We start from the raw sequence: 12,016 nt of genomic DNA, 5'->3' as shown, positions 1-12,016 counted from the left end.
TGACTATATCCCCTGCAGGTGGAGAGGGACTGTCTACATTAGGAGAGATGGAGGTTCCGGGCAAAGAGAAGCAGAGGAAGAAGGGATGGGAGCAGGACCAAGAGTCCTGCTGCTTCAAATCCCAGGTTCTCTTCTTTCTCAACTTCCCAGGATCTTCATTTTTCCCAGCAAGATGAGGCAACAGATTGCTGATGATGGTTAAGCTTGCTCCTGGAACCTACAACTGAAAGTCTTGAGTAATTTGCTGAGTAACTGAGTGGTTGGAGCGCCACCTACTGATGTAAGCAACAGGAGGAGGAAGGGAATCCTCTTCTGGAGGAAGCGTGAGCACTGTGAGTCCACCTCCTCCTGGAAGGGGGTGAGGACCTCCCGGATGTCGGAAGTTTCGCAAGCTGATAATGGTGTTTTACGTGATCTTTGCCTGCTCCAGGTGTGATGATTAGCCCCCAAGATAACAATATGTAATCACACCTCTAGCTGGGGGTTCAGATTGAGATTATTTTCTTTTAAATTATCAATCTAATTGACTTCGAGCTTCCAACTAGTTGAGCTTAGAAATATGTTTTTCCTTTCTGGATTTCTCCTGTCAGTGATAGCCACAAAACACCCAGGGGTTGCTTACTAGTCCAGAGAGGTGGTCCAGACCATTAAAATCCTGAGGAGAGGAAACTGGGAAGCCTTCCTTCAGCCAAGATTTTCAGCTATTTCTTTTTTTATTGAAGTATGGTTGATTCACAATATTATGATAGTTTCTGGTGTTCAGCACAGTGACTCAGTTATACATACAGTTTTTCAAATTCTTTCCCCTTATAGGTTTTTACAAAATATTGAGTAGAGTTCACTATGGTATACAGTAGGTCCCTGTTGGTTATGTTTTATATGCATAAAAGTGTATATATGTTAATCCTAACCTCCTAATTTATCTCTCCTCACAGATTCTTTTCCATTTGGGTTGTTACAAGATATTGAATATCATTTCCTGTGTTATACAGTAGGTCCTTGTTCTTTACTTTATACATAATCAGTGCCACTTGGGGTGGCTGTTGAAGCTCAGGCAGGATAGTACCTGCCCCTGCCCTGCTCTTGTCATGAAGCATTGATGATGAAAGACAGGAGCTCCAATTACGCTGGGTTTGTCCTCTTTGCTCACAACTGGACAAGCTGGCTAGGCTGACAAGGGCCCCCACCAGGTCTGCGGCCTGGTTCTCTCGGGGAGTGAAGGTGAGACGGCTTTGCAGGGCACACACCCACAGGCTCTATGCACCCCCCTGGGGCAAATGGCTTTGGCTTATCTGCCATTTTCCTGGCTCAGCCCCACCCTGGGTTCCTCAGCTCACGAGGCCTGCACCATCTCACAGCCACTTTCCCCAGGGCCTGATGTGCCAGGGTGGCAGGGTCCAAAAGGGTTTCTACGCGGCAGCTTCAGTCCCTCACTGGCTCTCAGCTACCATCCTTTCCCTATTTCTGCATTCTGGCCCCTGGAATGAGGGAGATTTTAACTTGAGCTGAACCCTGTCCCATTTCCTGCTCTGTGATGAAGAATTCCTGTGGGGAGGGGGTGGAGAGGATGGAGATGGGGGGGGTGCTATGTGCACCCTTCTTTAAAACTGTTTATTTGGCTGTGCCATGCAGCATGTTGGTCATAGCTCCCTGATCAGGGATTGAACCTGCACCCCCTGCATTGGAAGCCCAGGGTCTTAACTGCTAGACTGCCAGGGCATGCTGCCAGCCCCTTAAAGCTAGTTTTTGAAGGAAAAATTAGGAAAATGCTCACCCTCCCCTTCATGGAATAAGACCAAAAAAAAAAAAAAAGACAAGTTTTTTTTCCAGAAAAAATTGTTGTATTATTGTGATCATTTTAGGAATTCCAACAGATCTATGCTTAAATCAGTTCTGATATTAAGCTGGGTTATTGAAGGCACACTTTCTGTTATGGGGATTGAGCAGGAAAGGAACTAATATTGACTGCAGCCCACTGTTTGTTGGGTGTTAAATCTCACACACATTCGAGGTCATCATCATCATTATCCCTGTTTTACCAATGAAGAAACCAAGGCTCAGAAAGGTTGAGTAACTTGCCACTAATTTGCTCTGGAGCTTGGGGAACCCCTTCCCACCTCGCAAGCTCAAGCCGGGTCCTTGGCGGGCTTGCTCCATCCAGAGTGGGGTCCAGGCTGTAGGATGGCACCTGGCCTTTGTGTGTCTCCCTATGTCACCTGAAACTTTCTCCCCAGACCTGTAAGGAGATATTCTAATTGATTATTACCTCCCTGTATTCAGTTCCTTTTGATAAAGTCCACCTCCCTTTCTTTGGAGCAAAATGAAGTGGGGTTTTTTGCCTGAAACCAAAGTGACTTCAGAAAAGTCTGCCCACAGATGGCGGGTGACAGCCACTGTGCCCTGGGGGCTTGCCAGGCGCCACTGGACCCAGTTCCTGAGATAAATATGAAACAATGTTATTTTTTCCAGGTAATAACTCTCCCCTGCTCTACTCTGTCAAATCTTCCTTTCCTGTAGATACAGATATTTGAGAAAAGACAGTCTTCCTAACAATGAGACCAGAACCACCATTCATTTAAACACACATTTGGACTCATGTTTGTGTTTGTAAATTTTTTCTCTTTCATTTTCTAAAATTGAAGGCTTATAGGTGCATGGAATCCTTACTAAACCCTTAGCTTCCAAAACCTCAAGACACAATGTTACCCTACACAGTTAATTAGTTCACTGTGCCAGGAGCCAGTTCTAGAATGTACTTTTAATATTTATTTATTCATTCATTTACTTGGCTGCTCCAGGTTTTAGCTGCTGCATGTGAACTCTCAGATGCAGCATGTGGGATCTAGTTCCCTGACCTGGGATCAAACCTGGGTCCTCTGCATTGGAAGCGTAGCATCTTAGCCACTGGACCACCAGGGAAGTCCCTAAAATGAAATTTACTGTTAAAACCGATAAGACAATTAGTATGGAATGCCTTGGTATTGCTGGTCTATTTGACAACCCCTTTCTCTGCATGATTTTCTTCCTCTATTTCTCAGTAAGGGGGGTGGGTTTCTTGTCAGAAAACTTCCTTAAAGAACCTGACCCTGGAAACTGCAGGTGCCTTAAAAAAAAAAAAAAAAAAAAAAACAAAAAACCTGTAGGACTTACCACATTCTACACAATTAAAAAAATACATATTTTAATTTATTTTTGGCTGTGCTGGGTTTTCCTTGCTGCATGGGCTTTTCTCTAGTTTCGGCGAGTGGGGGTTACTCTCGAGCTGTGGTGCACGGGCCTCTCATTGTGCTGGCTTCCCTTGTTGCAGAACACAGGCTCCAGGATGAGCAGGCTTCGGTCGTCGTAGCTCAGGAGCTCTAGATCACAGGTTCAACAGTTGGGCCACAACTCCATGATGTTTAACCTAACAAGGCACCTTGACGTTTTAGCCATACCATGGGAGTGCCTTTTATTGATGCTTTTACAATGAAAAAGAAAAGCTGTGCACCTTAAAACTTATACACTGCTGTTTGTCAATTCTATCTCAGTGAAACTGGGCAGAAAAAAATATAATTAGATATTTAAAAATCAGTCTTTCATCCAATTTCCAGTGAATGTTACTTTTAGGATGAATCAGTGAGAAATAAAACCAGGAATAGCTAAATTTTCAATGGTAAGCTTTTAAAGAATTATGTCTTTGGGAGTCAAAAAAAAAAAAAGGACTGGCAAAAATTAGACTTGTCAAGAAATACTGGCCACAAAAGAAGAACTCACAAAAGTGAAGTTATTGATGGAAAACAGATTGGCCCTCAAATATGGTGCTCTGTATATTGATAATTTTGAGCTAACGGCAATTAAATAGTAGATGTATGAGTATTCTGACCTTTCTTTTTCTTCCTAAAAGCTGGACATAAAACTCCCACATGGAAGCTATACCAGGAGGAAAGAAACATTGTTATCACTAAAGATAAGGAATTGAGGCACACACAGACTGGGTTAAACTAACTCTTAGCTTCCTATTCACTGTTGTTCAGTTGCTAAGTCATGTCCTATTACTTTTCCATACCTGAAAGACCTAGCTCTGGTGCTTCTCAGGGTTAATAAAGGTCTGGAACTGTCTTTGCTGATTATGTTCTGTTCTTCATGGTGAAGAGGGGGAGAAAACGTATGTCCTGCTTTTAGGCAAATAGCGGGAGAGCAAAAAGGTTTCCTTATAGTTGCTTCTTTTTTTTTTTTTCATTTATTTTTATTAGTTGGAGGCCAACCATTTCACAACATTGCAGTGGGTTTTGTCATACATTGACATGAATCAGCCATGGAGTTACATGTATTCCCCATCCCGATCCCCCCTCCCACCTCCCTCTCTACCCGATTCCTCTGGGTCTTCCCAGTGCACCAGCCCCGAGCACTTGTCTCATGCATCCAACCTGGGCTGGCGATCTGCTTCACACTTGATAATATATATGTTTCGATGCTGTTCTCTTAGATCATCCCACCCTCGCCTTCTCCCATAGAGTCCAAAAGTCTGTTCTATACATCTGTGTCTCTTTTTCTGTCTTGCATATAGGGTTATCGTTACCATCTTTCTAAATTCCATATATATGCATTAGTATACTGTATTGGTCTTTATCTTTCTGGCTTACTTCACTGTATAATGGGCTCCAGTTTCATCCATCTCATTAGAACTGATTCAAATGAATTCTTTTTAATGGCTGAGTAATATTCCGTGGTGTATATGTACCACAGCTTCCTTATCCATTCGTCTGCTGATGGGCATCTAGGTTGCTTCCATGACCTGGCTATTATAAACAGTGCTGTGATGAACATTGGGGTGCACATGTCTCTTTCAGATCTGGTTTCCTCAGTGTGTATGCCCAGGAGTGGTATTGCTGGGTCATATGGCAGTTCTATTTCCAGTTTTTTAAGAAATCTCCACACTGTTCTCCATAGTGGCTGTACTAGTTTGCATTCCCACCAACAGTGTAAGAGGGTTTGCTTTTCTCCACACCCTCTCCAGCATTTATTGCTTGTAGACTTTTGGATAGCAGCCATCCTGACTGGAGTGTAATGGTACCTCAGTGTGGTTTTGATTTGCAATTCTCTGATAATGAGTGATGCTGAGCATCTTTTCATGTGTTTGTTAGCCATCTGTATGTCTTCTTTGGAGAAATGTCTGTTTAGTTCTTTGGCCCATTTTTTGATTGGGTCATTTATCTTTCTGGAATTGAGCTTCAGGAGTTGCTTGTATATTTTTGAGATTAATCCTTTGTCTGTTGCTTCATTTGCTATTATTTTCTCCCAATCTGAGGGCTGTCTTTTCACCTGTAGTTGCTTCTTAATTGCTTTCAGTTGAAAATGATCCTTACTGCTACGTGCCGTAATTGGGAGTAGAGTTTGCAAATTCTTCCGTCTCTTAGTGCAAACAGAAAAACGACATTTTGAAACAAAGCAGGACCCTATGGCCCTTGCCCGCCCCCATGTCCTCCACGTGCCTTTTGTCTGTGAAAAAACTTTAGCCAAAGAATAATTTTAACCAGAGAAGTGAGAAAATGCAGAAACAAAGGAAAACAGTCAAAGAAGACCAAATAATAAAGTCATCAAGCATCTGCTGGAGTAGCATGGCAACCCACTCCAGTGTTCTTGCTGGGAAAATCCCACGGACAGAGGAGCCTGGCAGGCTATGGTACAGGCGGTTACAAAGAGTCGGACACAACTGAGCATCAAACATAGTCAAGGACCTTAGTTCCTTCTCAAGGGCTATAGATAATATTCTGAGCCACGTCCCATGAGCTGTCTTGTACTGAAGCCACCACCAGGTGTAAGAAGTTAACTACACGATGACCAGACTGTAGCCATGACAGAAGCTGCCACAGTTCTGAGATCTGGGCTCAAGAAATGGGAAACAAACCGATCCTGGAACTGAAGATGAACTCTCCTTAAAACAATCAAGATGACGATGGTCAGATGACCAATTTCAAGCTGACTGTCAGAGCTGACTGTGCTGCTTCTACACGAAGCCTCCTCCATCCATCTGTAAAAGCTCTTGCCCACTGATTGTCATGGACGAGGGGAGAGATGGGTTCTGGACAGGTGTCCACCCTCCCCCCACCCTAGGTTGCTGGCATCCAAAATAAAGCAAGCTTTCCTTTCTACCAATCCAGCCTCTCTACTGGCTTTTGAGTGGCTAGCAGCTGGACCCCACTTTCGATTACAACTTTATACACATATTCCCCCCTCCACCTCTGTCCCAAATACATGACTCTGGTCAGTCAGACTGGAAGTCTGGCTGCTCCTTGATTTCTGTTGAGGCCAGAGGCAGTCCCCACTGGAAAACCACAGCCTCAGAAAAGAGTCTTGAAAGGGGGACAGAAGGATCATGGGGTATCTCCAACTAGAGAGGATGCTGAATCACTCAGAGCCGAGAAACAGAAAGATGCACGTTTTGAATGTCTATTTTAAAATGCTTATGAACAAACATGAAGAGGGTTTGTTTTTACCATGGAGCTATGTCGCACTGTCTTGAAGCTGCCAGACACAGCATCTGCCACACCAAAGAAAGGACTGAGACTGAGACAGAGTAAGTGATTAAACTCCCTTCTGGCCTGTGGCCCCTCCCTCAGCGCTGAACACCAGGTTAGGGATTTATTCTCAGGGCTCAAAAGAGAGAGATGGGGGTGACAGCCAAGATCCAGGGAGTCTACCTGACTCTCAGCACCTCCACCCATCCCGGCTGCCTCTCTCCTCCCCACGGACATATTGAGTGTCACACTTCTAAAAATATCCCCGAGCAGTGAGGCACTATCTCCAAGCCTGGATTCCAGCTCTGCAATGCAGGCCTCCCTTAAGGAGAGCTGCTCCAGGTGAGTGTAATTGTAGCTTCCTGTAGACTTTCTATGCAGCACAAGAACATTCTCTCCATCAGACTGTGTGAAGTGTTCACAGAAACGTGGGACTCTCTTAGCTAAGCCCTGACTGCCTTCACCTCCTTAATTATTCATCAGGCTCATATATCTTCAGGAGAAATCTGATGACATTGCTTTTGCTTTTTTGCAAAACTCCCTTGAAATTTCCCAAGGATATTCACCATTTGCCTCGCCATTAAGGACTAGCTCCAGCTCCACGCAGCCTATTCTGAGCCCCAGAGAGGTGGACATGGCTGGAATGACTCTCCAGACCTCGGAAGGCCATCCTGGCTTGGGAACGGATGTGTTTGTCCCTCAGAGCCTACAGTGGGATGAAGGAGGCAGCATGGCAGGAAGGAGTGTCTGTGAGTCGGAGCAGATACAGGTCCTGGAAACTCCCCATCTCATATCTCTACTTCCCGTGGCCCCTGATGGCTCTCAGGTATGTCTGTATTCTTGGGGAGAGGGTCTCTGGCCCCTTAAATTTTACCCCCGCTGTCCTGACTCTGAATAAGATCATCTGCATCACTGCAGAGTTAAGAGGTTGTGTTTTTATTCATCTTGCTTTCTGGGATGAGTCCCTTCCGCCTCACCCCGTCACCTACCTGTCCTTACCTGGGCCCTGTTTCTGTGTCCCAAAAGTGAAACTGAAGGTTGCTCAGCTGTGTCCGGCTCTTTGTGACCCCAGGCTAGAATACTGGAGTGGGTAGTCTTTCCTTTCTCCAGGGGATCTTTGCAACCCAGGGATCGAACGCAGGTCTCCCGCACTGCGGGCAGATTCTTTACCAGCTGAGCTACAAGGGAAGCCCAAGAATAGTGGAGTGGGCAGCCTATCCCTTCTCCAGGGGATCTTCCCGACCCAGGAATCAAACTGGGGTCTCCTGCATTGGAGGCGGATTCTTTACTAGCTGAGCTATCAGGGAAGCCCCTAAAAGCTGTTTCCCTGACAGTGCTGTCCTTATATTGCGTTCAGTCTGTGTGCTTGGGAGGGATTATTAATAGTATTGAAGAAACTGAAGCTCAGAGGAGTTGGTGATGGTGGTGTTCAGTCACTAAGTTGTGTCTGACTCTTTGTGACCCCATGATCTGCAGCATGCCAGGCCTCCCCATCCCTCACCATCACCCAGAGTTCACCCAAGTTCAATTCATCACCATTGAATCGGTGATGGTATCCAACCCCTCACAGAAGGGTTAAAGTCACACAGCTAGTGGATGGGAGAGCAGACATGGAGGGTGTTTCTATTGATATAATACTGAGAAGAGGGTTTGGGCTCCTGTAGGTGAAGGGTCTGGCAGACCTCCTGGCACATAATAGATTCTAACCCTGTGCCATCTGGCCTGGTGGCAGGCAGGGTCATAGCTGTAACCACACGCACCTCTGGGGGTCTGGGACTGATTTGACCTTCCTTACAGATCCCACCTGTGGGCCAGTGAAGAGAAAATCATGACTCAGTCAGTCCCACCTGGTAAACTGAGTGGGCTGCAAAAACCGAACAGTGGCTTTGGGTAATGACCCATGATCTAGACCTGCCTCCCCAGCTTCTCCTCCGGGCTTCCTGCAGGCTCCCAACAACAGGGAGGGGGCAGTGCTCTTGTGCCCCTCTGGCTGCTCTGGTCTCAGCAGCTGTACCAGGGGAAGCTTGGCTGAGGGGCAGCCTTACTTCCCTGTGTGGGCCTTGCTCATGAGAAGCACTGGGCCACGGCCCCTTCACCTCCTGTGGACCCCTCTGTTTCCACCACACTGTCTGTCTGGACCCTGACTCAGTGAGGCCACCTGGGCCTCCACCATGGGGTCACCTTGCCTGGCCCCGGTAGGTCCTACTTCATAGCTGCAACTGCCAACCCAGTGTCTACCCCCAGAGATACCTGAGGGCAGCCGGGTGGATGACCAGTCCCCCAAGACCATCCCCTTGACCAAGCTGACTGCCCCAAGGAAGTGCCAGGGTCCTGCCAGTGACGCTTCTCAGAGTCACAGGTGAAGAGTGTCTGATCCACTCCCCCGGTCTGCCCCACCCCTTCCCGTTCTTCCTGCTATGCCCTGGCCCCCCAAGGGGCAGGCTTTCCTCATCTTCCTTTCCTGCTCTGCCTCCTTCCAGAAGTCCCTATGGTCCAGTAGGCCAGGCCTGCTCGTAATGTGCTGCACGGGGAAAGGCCCCAGCTGCAGCCCCGCTGAGAGGTCAGGGGACTGACCTCTGGCCCCTGAACCCCCCTGCCCTGGCATCAGGAGCCTCCTGACTCAGAGGTAACCCACCAAAGGCTGCAAAAGCCCTTGAAACACAAGTGCTCAGTATGTGGAAGAGCACCGTCCTCGTTACAGTGGCTGAGAGCAGGGCCTGTGAGATCAGACCAGCGTCTCTAACTTTCTCTGCCGGCTCCCAGCCCTGGAACCTCAGACCAGCTCCTTCACCTCCAAGTTTTTTCACCTCTAGGGAAAAATCCATTCAGGAGTAGATAGCAGAGTCTCTGGAGCACATGAAGCTGGAACCACGTTGACCGGTTGTAGTTGTTGTGACTTTACGATGACCTCTCCCCTTCCACCCATCATCCCCTCTCCGGACATGATTCAGGAATGAGGCTGTGTTCCTTGTCTTGTTTCAGCTGTTTGGGGGAAAAGCAGAAGTGACGCAGGTCTGAGACAGAGGCAACCACACAGAGACACTGTGTTTAATCTTTTTTTTTTCTCCTCTAGACTTGTAAAAGTTTATTTTTGGCTGCACTGGGTCTTCACTGCTGCGTGCAGGCTTTCTCTAGCTGCTGTGAGCGGGAGCTACTCTTCCTTACGGTGCATGGCTTTCACGTCGAGGTGGCTTCTCTCGTTGCGGAGCACAGGTTCTAGGTGCAGGGGCTTCAGTAGTTGCAGCATGTGGGCTCAGTAGTTGTGGCTCGCAGGCTGTTGCCGTGCGGCATGTGGAATCTTCCTGAACGAGGAATCAAACCTGTTTCCTCCATGTTGGCTGGCTAACTTCCAACCACTGAGCCACCAGGGAAGTCCCTGGTGGGGGACTTAACCACTGTGCTTTATCTTAATATTTTCATCTTATGTATATAAAAGTAATTTCAAAAAATGTCTGGAAACATAAAGGAAAAACCCACTGGAAATCCCATTAACTCAATACAATAGATATTCCCTTTCAGTTTTTTTCTCCTTAGATAATGTTGATATAGTTGTGCTTATAATAACTTATACCAGATCTAAGCCCAGTTTATTTGTTTGTTTTGGTCTTAGCCTAAAATTACGGCCAAGAATGTTTTCTTGTTTGGTCCTTAAACTTTATAATTGTCACCTTAGTGGCAGAATAATATTCCATTGTGTGTCTGTACTATAGTTAGTTAAGATTTAAGGTGAAATGTTAGAAGTAAGAGGTGCTTTATTTTTTGCAAATTTCCATGGGATTTCTCAGAAACTTGTCACTTGGTTCTTCCCTAAGACCCGTATGAAATATTGGAACAAGACAAGAAGAATCAGAGTCAGCTTTGAAGAGGAGGAATAATGTTACAGAGGGGAATGTAGTGGGGGGTGGTGTGTATGATTGGGGAGAATGTGTGTATATTTGGTGACAGAGGAATCCTCAAGATGGAAAATTTTGAGGGAACCACAAGAACCTATTAATCTTCAAATAGTTCCTCATCTGCTCTCCATTTTGGTCCTTGAATTGTTTCCTTCCAGGGCCACCCTGTAGATGATGCCTTTGTCTTTCTAGACCCTCTTAGAGGCTGGCATTACTGGATAGCATATTGTCGTCCAGCAATACTTTAGTGAAAATTTAGTTTATCAGATTTGTTTTCAGGGTTACCATTTCCTGCACTGTATTCTTAGGCAACCCCTCCTGTGGCTTGTTACACATCTTCCATCTTAAGAAGACCAGGAAACACATCTGAAGCATGGATTCATTCATTGAACAAATATTTACCAAGTTCCCACTGTTCACCCAGTGTTGTTCTAGCAGTGGGAGGCTAAGCACAGAGCAGGTCAGACAGGATCCAGTTCTCTCGAAACCTACAGTCTAATGAGGGAGACCTACAATAGATAAATACATGACTCTTTCTATGTCAAAGATTTTGGAACAAAACATGCTAGAGTGTGACTGTCAACAGAGAGGGGATGTGAGGTAGATAGTGACATTTGAACCAAGAACAATGAGGAAAAATGTTACACAGCAAATGCTAAGTGCAAAGGCCGGCAGGTGGGTAAAGTTTGGTCTGTTCTAGAAACAGAGAGAAGACCACTGTGTCTGGAGAGCAAAGAGCAGGTGAAGAGAGGAAAGAGTCAGAGACTTAGGCTGGCCCAGTGCTGCGTGCTGGGGTTTTTCTGAAGCATCAGAGGGAGCCACTAGAAGGTTCTAATCTGAGGACAGACTTTGTTTATGTTTTACACCAATCACTGTGGCTGGTCTGGGGAATGGACTGCCTGAGAGGAAACAGGGAGACAAATGAGGAGGTTCTTGCTATAGTCCAGGAGGAAACAGCCATAGCTTAAATACAAGTGGACAGATTTTGGATTTTTCTGGAGGTAGAACTTCCAGGACTTGCTGATAGATCAGATCTGGAATGTGAACTCAAAGATGCTTCCTAGGTTTTTGCCTTAATAACAGGGAAGTACCGTGAGCCCCAGGGTAGGGTTTCCCAAACCCAAATGTGTTGTGATGGAGGAGACCGGGGGTTTCTCTGCTGGCAGTTTTATTATTTTTTTTAATTTTTCAGCTGCACTTGGTCTTCGTTGTGGCACAAAGTCTCTTCATGGTGTGGCATGCGAGCTTTCTCTAGCTGGGACACACGGGCCAAATTACCCTGTGTCATATTGGAATTTTAATTCCCTGACCAGGAATCAAATCCTGTCTCCTGCACTGGAAGGCAGATTCTCAACCACTGGACCACCAGGAAAATCCCCTGTATTGGACATTTTATATTTGAGATGTTTTATATACATTTATCCAAGCAGAAATGTCATATCTGGAATTAGGGCGATAGGCCGGGGAGATAGTTGGGTTGACTACATGAAGCAGAATATAGACAGATTTTCAAGCCATGAAGCTGTATGAGTCTCCCAAAAATGGGAGGAGGAGACAAAAGGGAAGAGGCAGAAGATTGTGCCTTCTGCTCCTCGCTTACTAGCTGCCTGGTGGAGACAGAAGAGC

General features: G+C 46.1%; 2 protein-coding genes across 3 annotated transcripts in view; both read left to right on the top strand.

The window, feature by feature from the left end:
* Positions 1 to 12,016, top strand: part of PLA2G4D (phospholipase A2 group IVD) — a 56,046-nt gene that overhangs the window by 29,772 nt on the left and 14,258 nt on the right. Inside the window, exons 2-3 of one of the 2 annotated variants that reach the window (XR_011488228.1) lie at positions 151 to 280; positions 936 to 991. The gene's annotated coding sequence lies outside the window, so the exon portion shown is untranslated. Of the gene's footprint in view, positions 1 to 150; positions 431 to 935; positions 992 to 12,016 lie in introns of both variants that reach the window. The other variant, XR_011488227.1, reaches the window with a different exon arrangement.
* The window catches only part of PLA2G4E (phospholipase A2 group IVE), an 81,461-nt gene continuing 75,884 nt past the window's right edge, over positions 6,440 to 12,016 (top strand). The window contains exon 1 of the mRNA XM_070469070.1: positions 6,440 to 7,323. Within this exon, the coding sequence (XP_070325171.1) occupies positions 7,132 to 7,323 (192 nt within the window). The 5' untranslated portion in view covers positions 6,440 to 7,131. The remainder of the gene's footprint in view (positions 7,324 to 12,016) is intronic.

Source organism: Odocoileus virginianus, chromosome 6 (assembly GCF_023699985.2).
Source record: "Odocoileus virginianus isolate 20LAN1187 ecotype Illinois chromosome 6, Ovbor_1.2, whole genome shotgun sequence".
NCBI lineage: Eukaryota > Metazoa > Chordata > Mammalia > Artiodactyla > Cervidae > Odocoileus > Odocoileus virginianus.
Note: the sequence above shows the minus strand (reverse complement) of the source record. Positions and strands in the feature narration are given on the sequence as shown.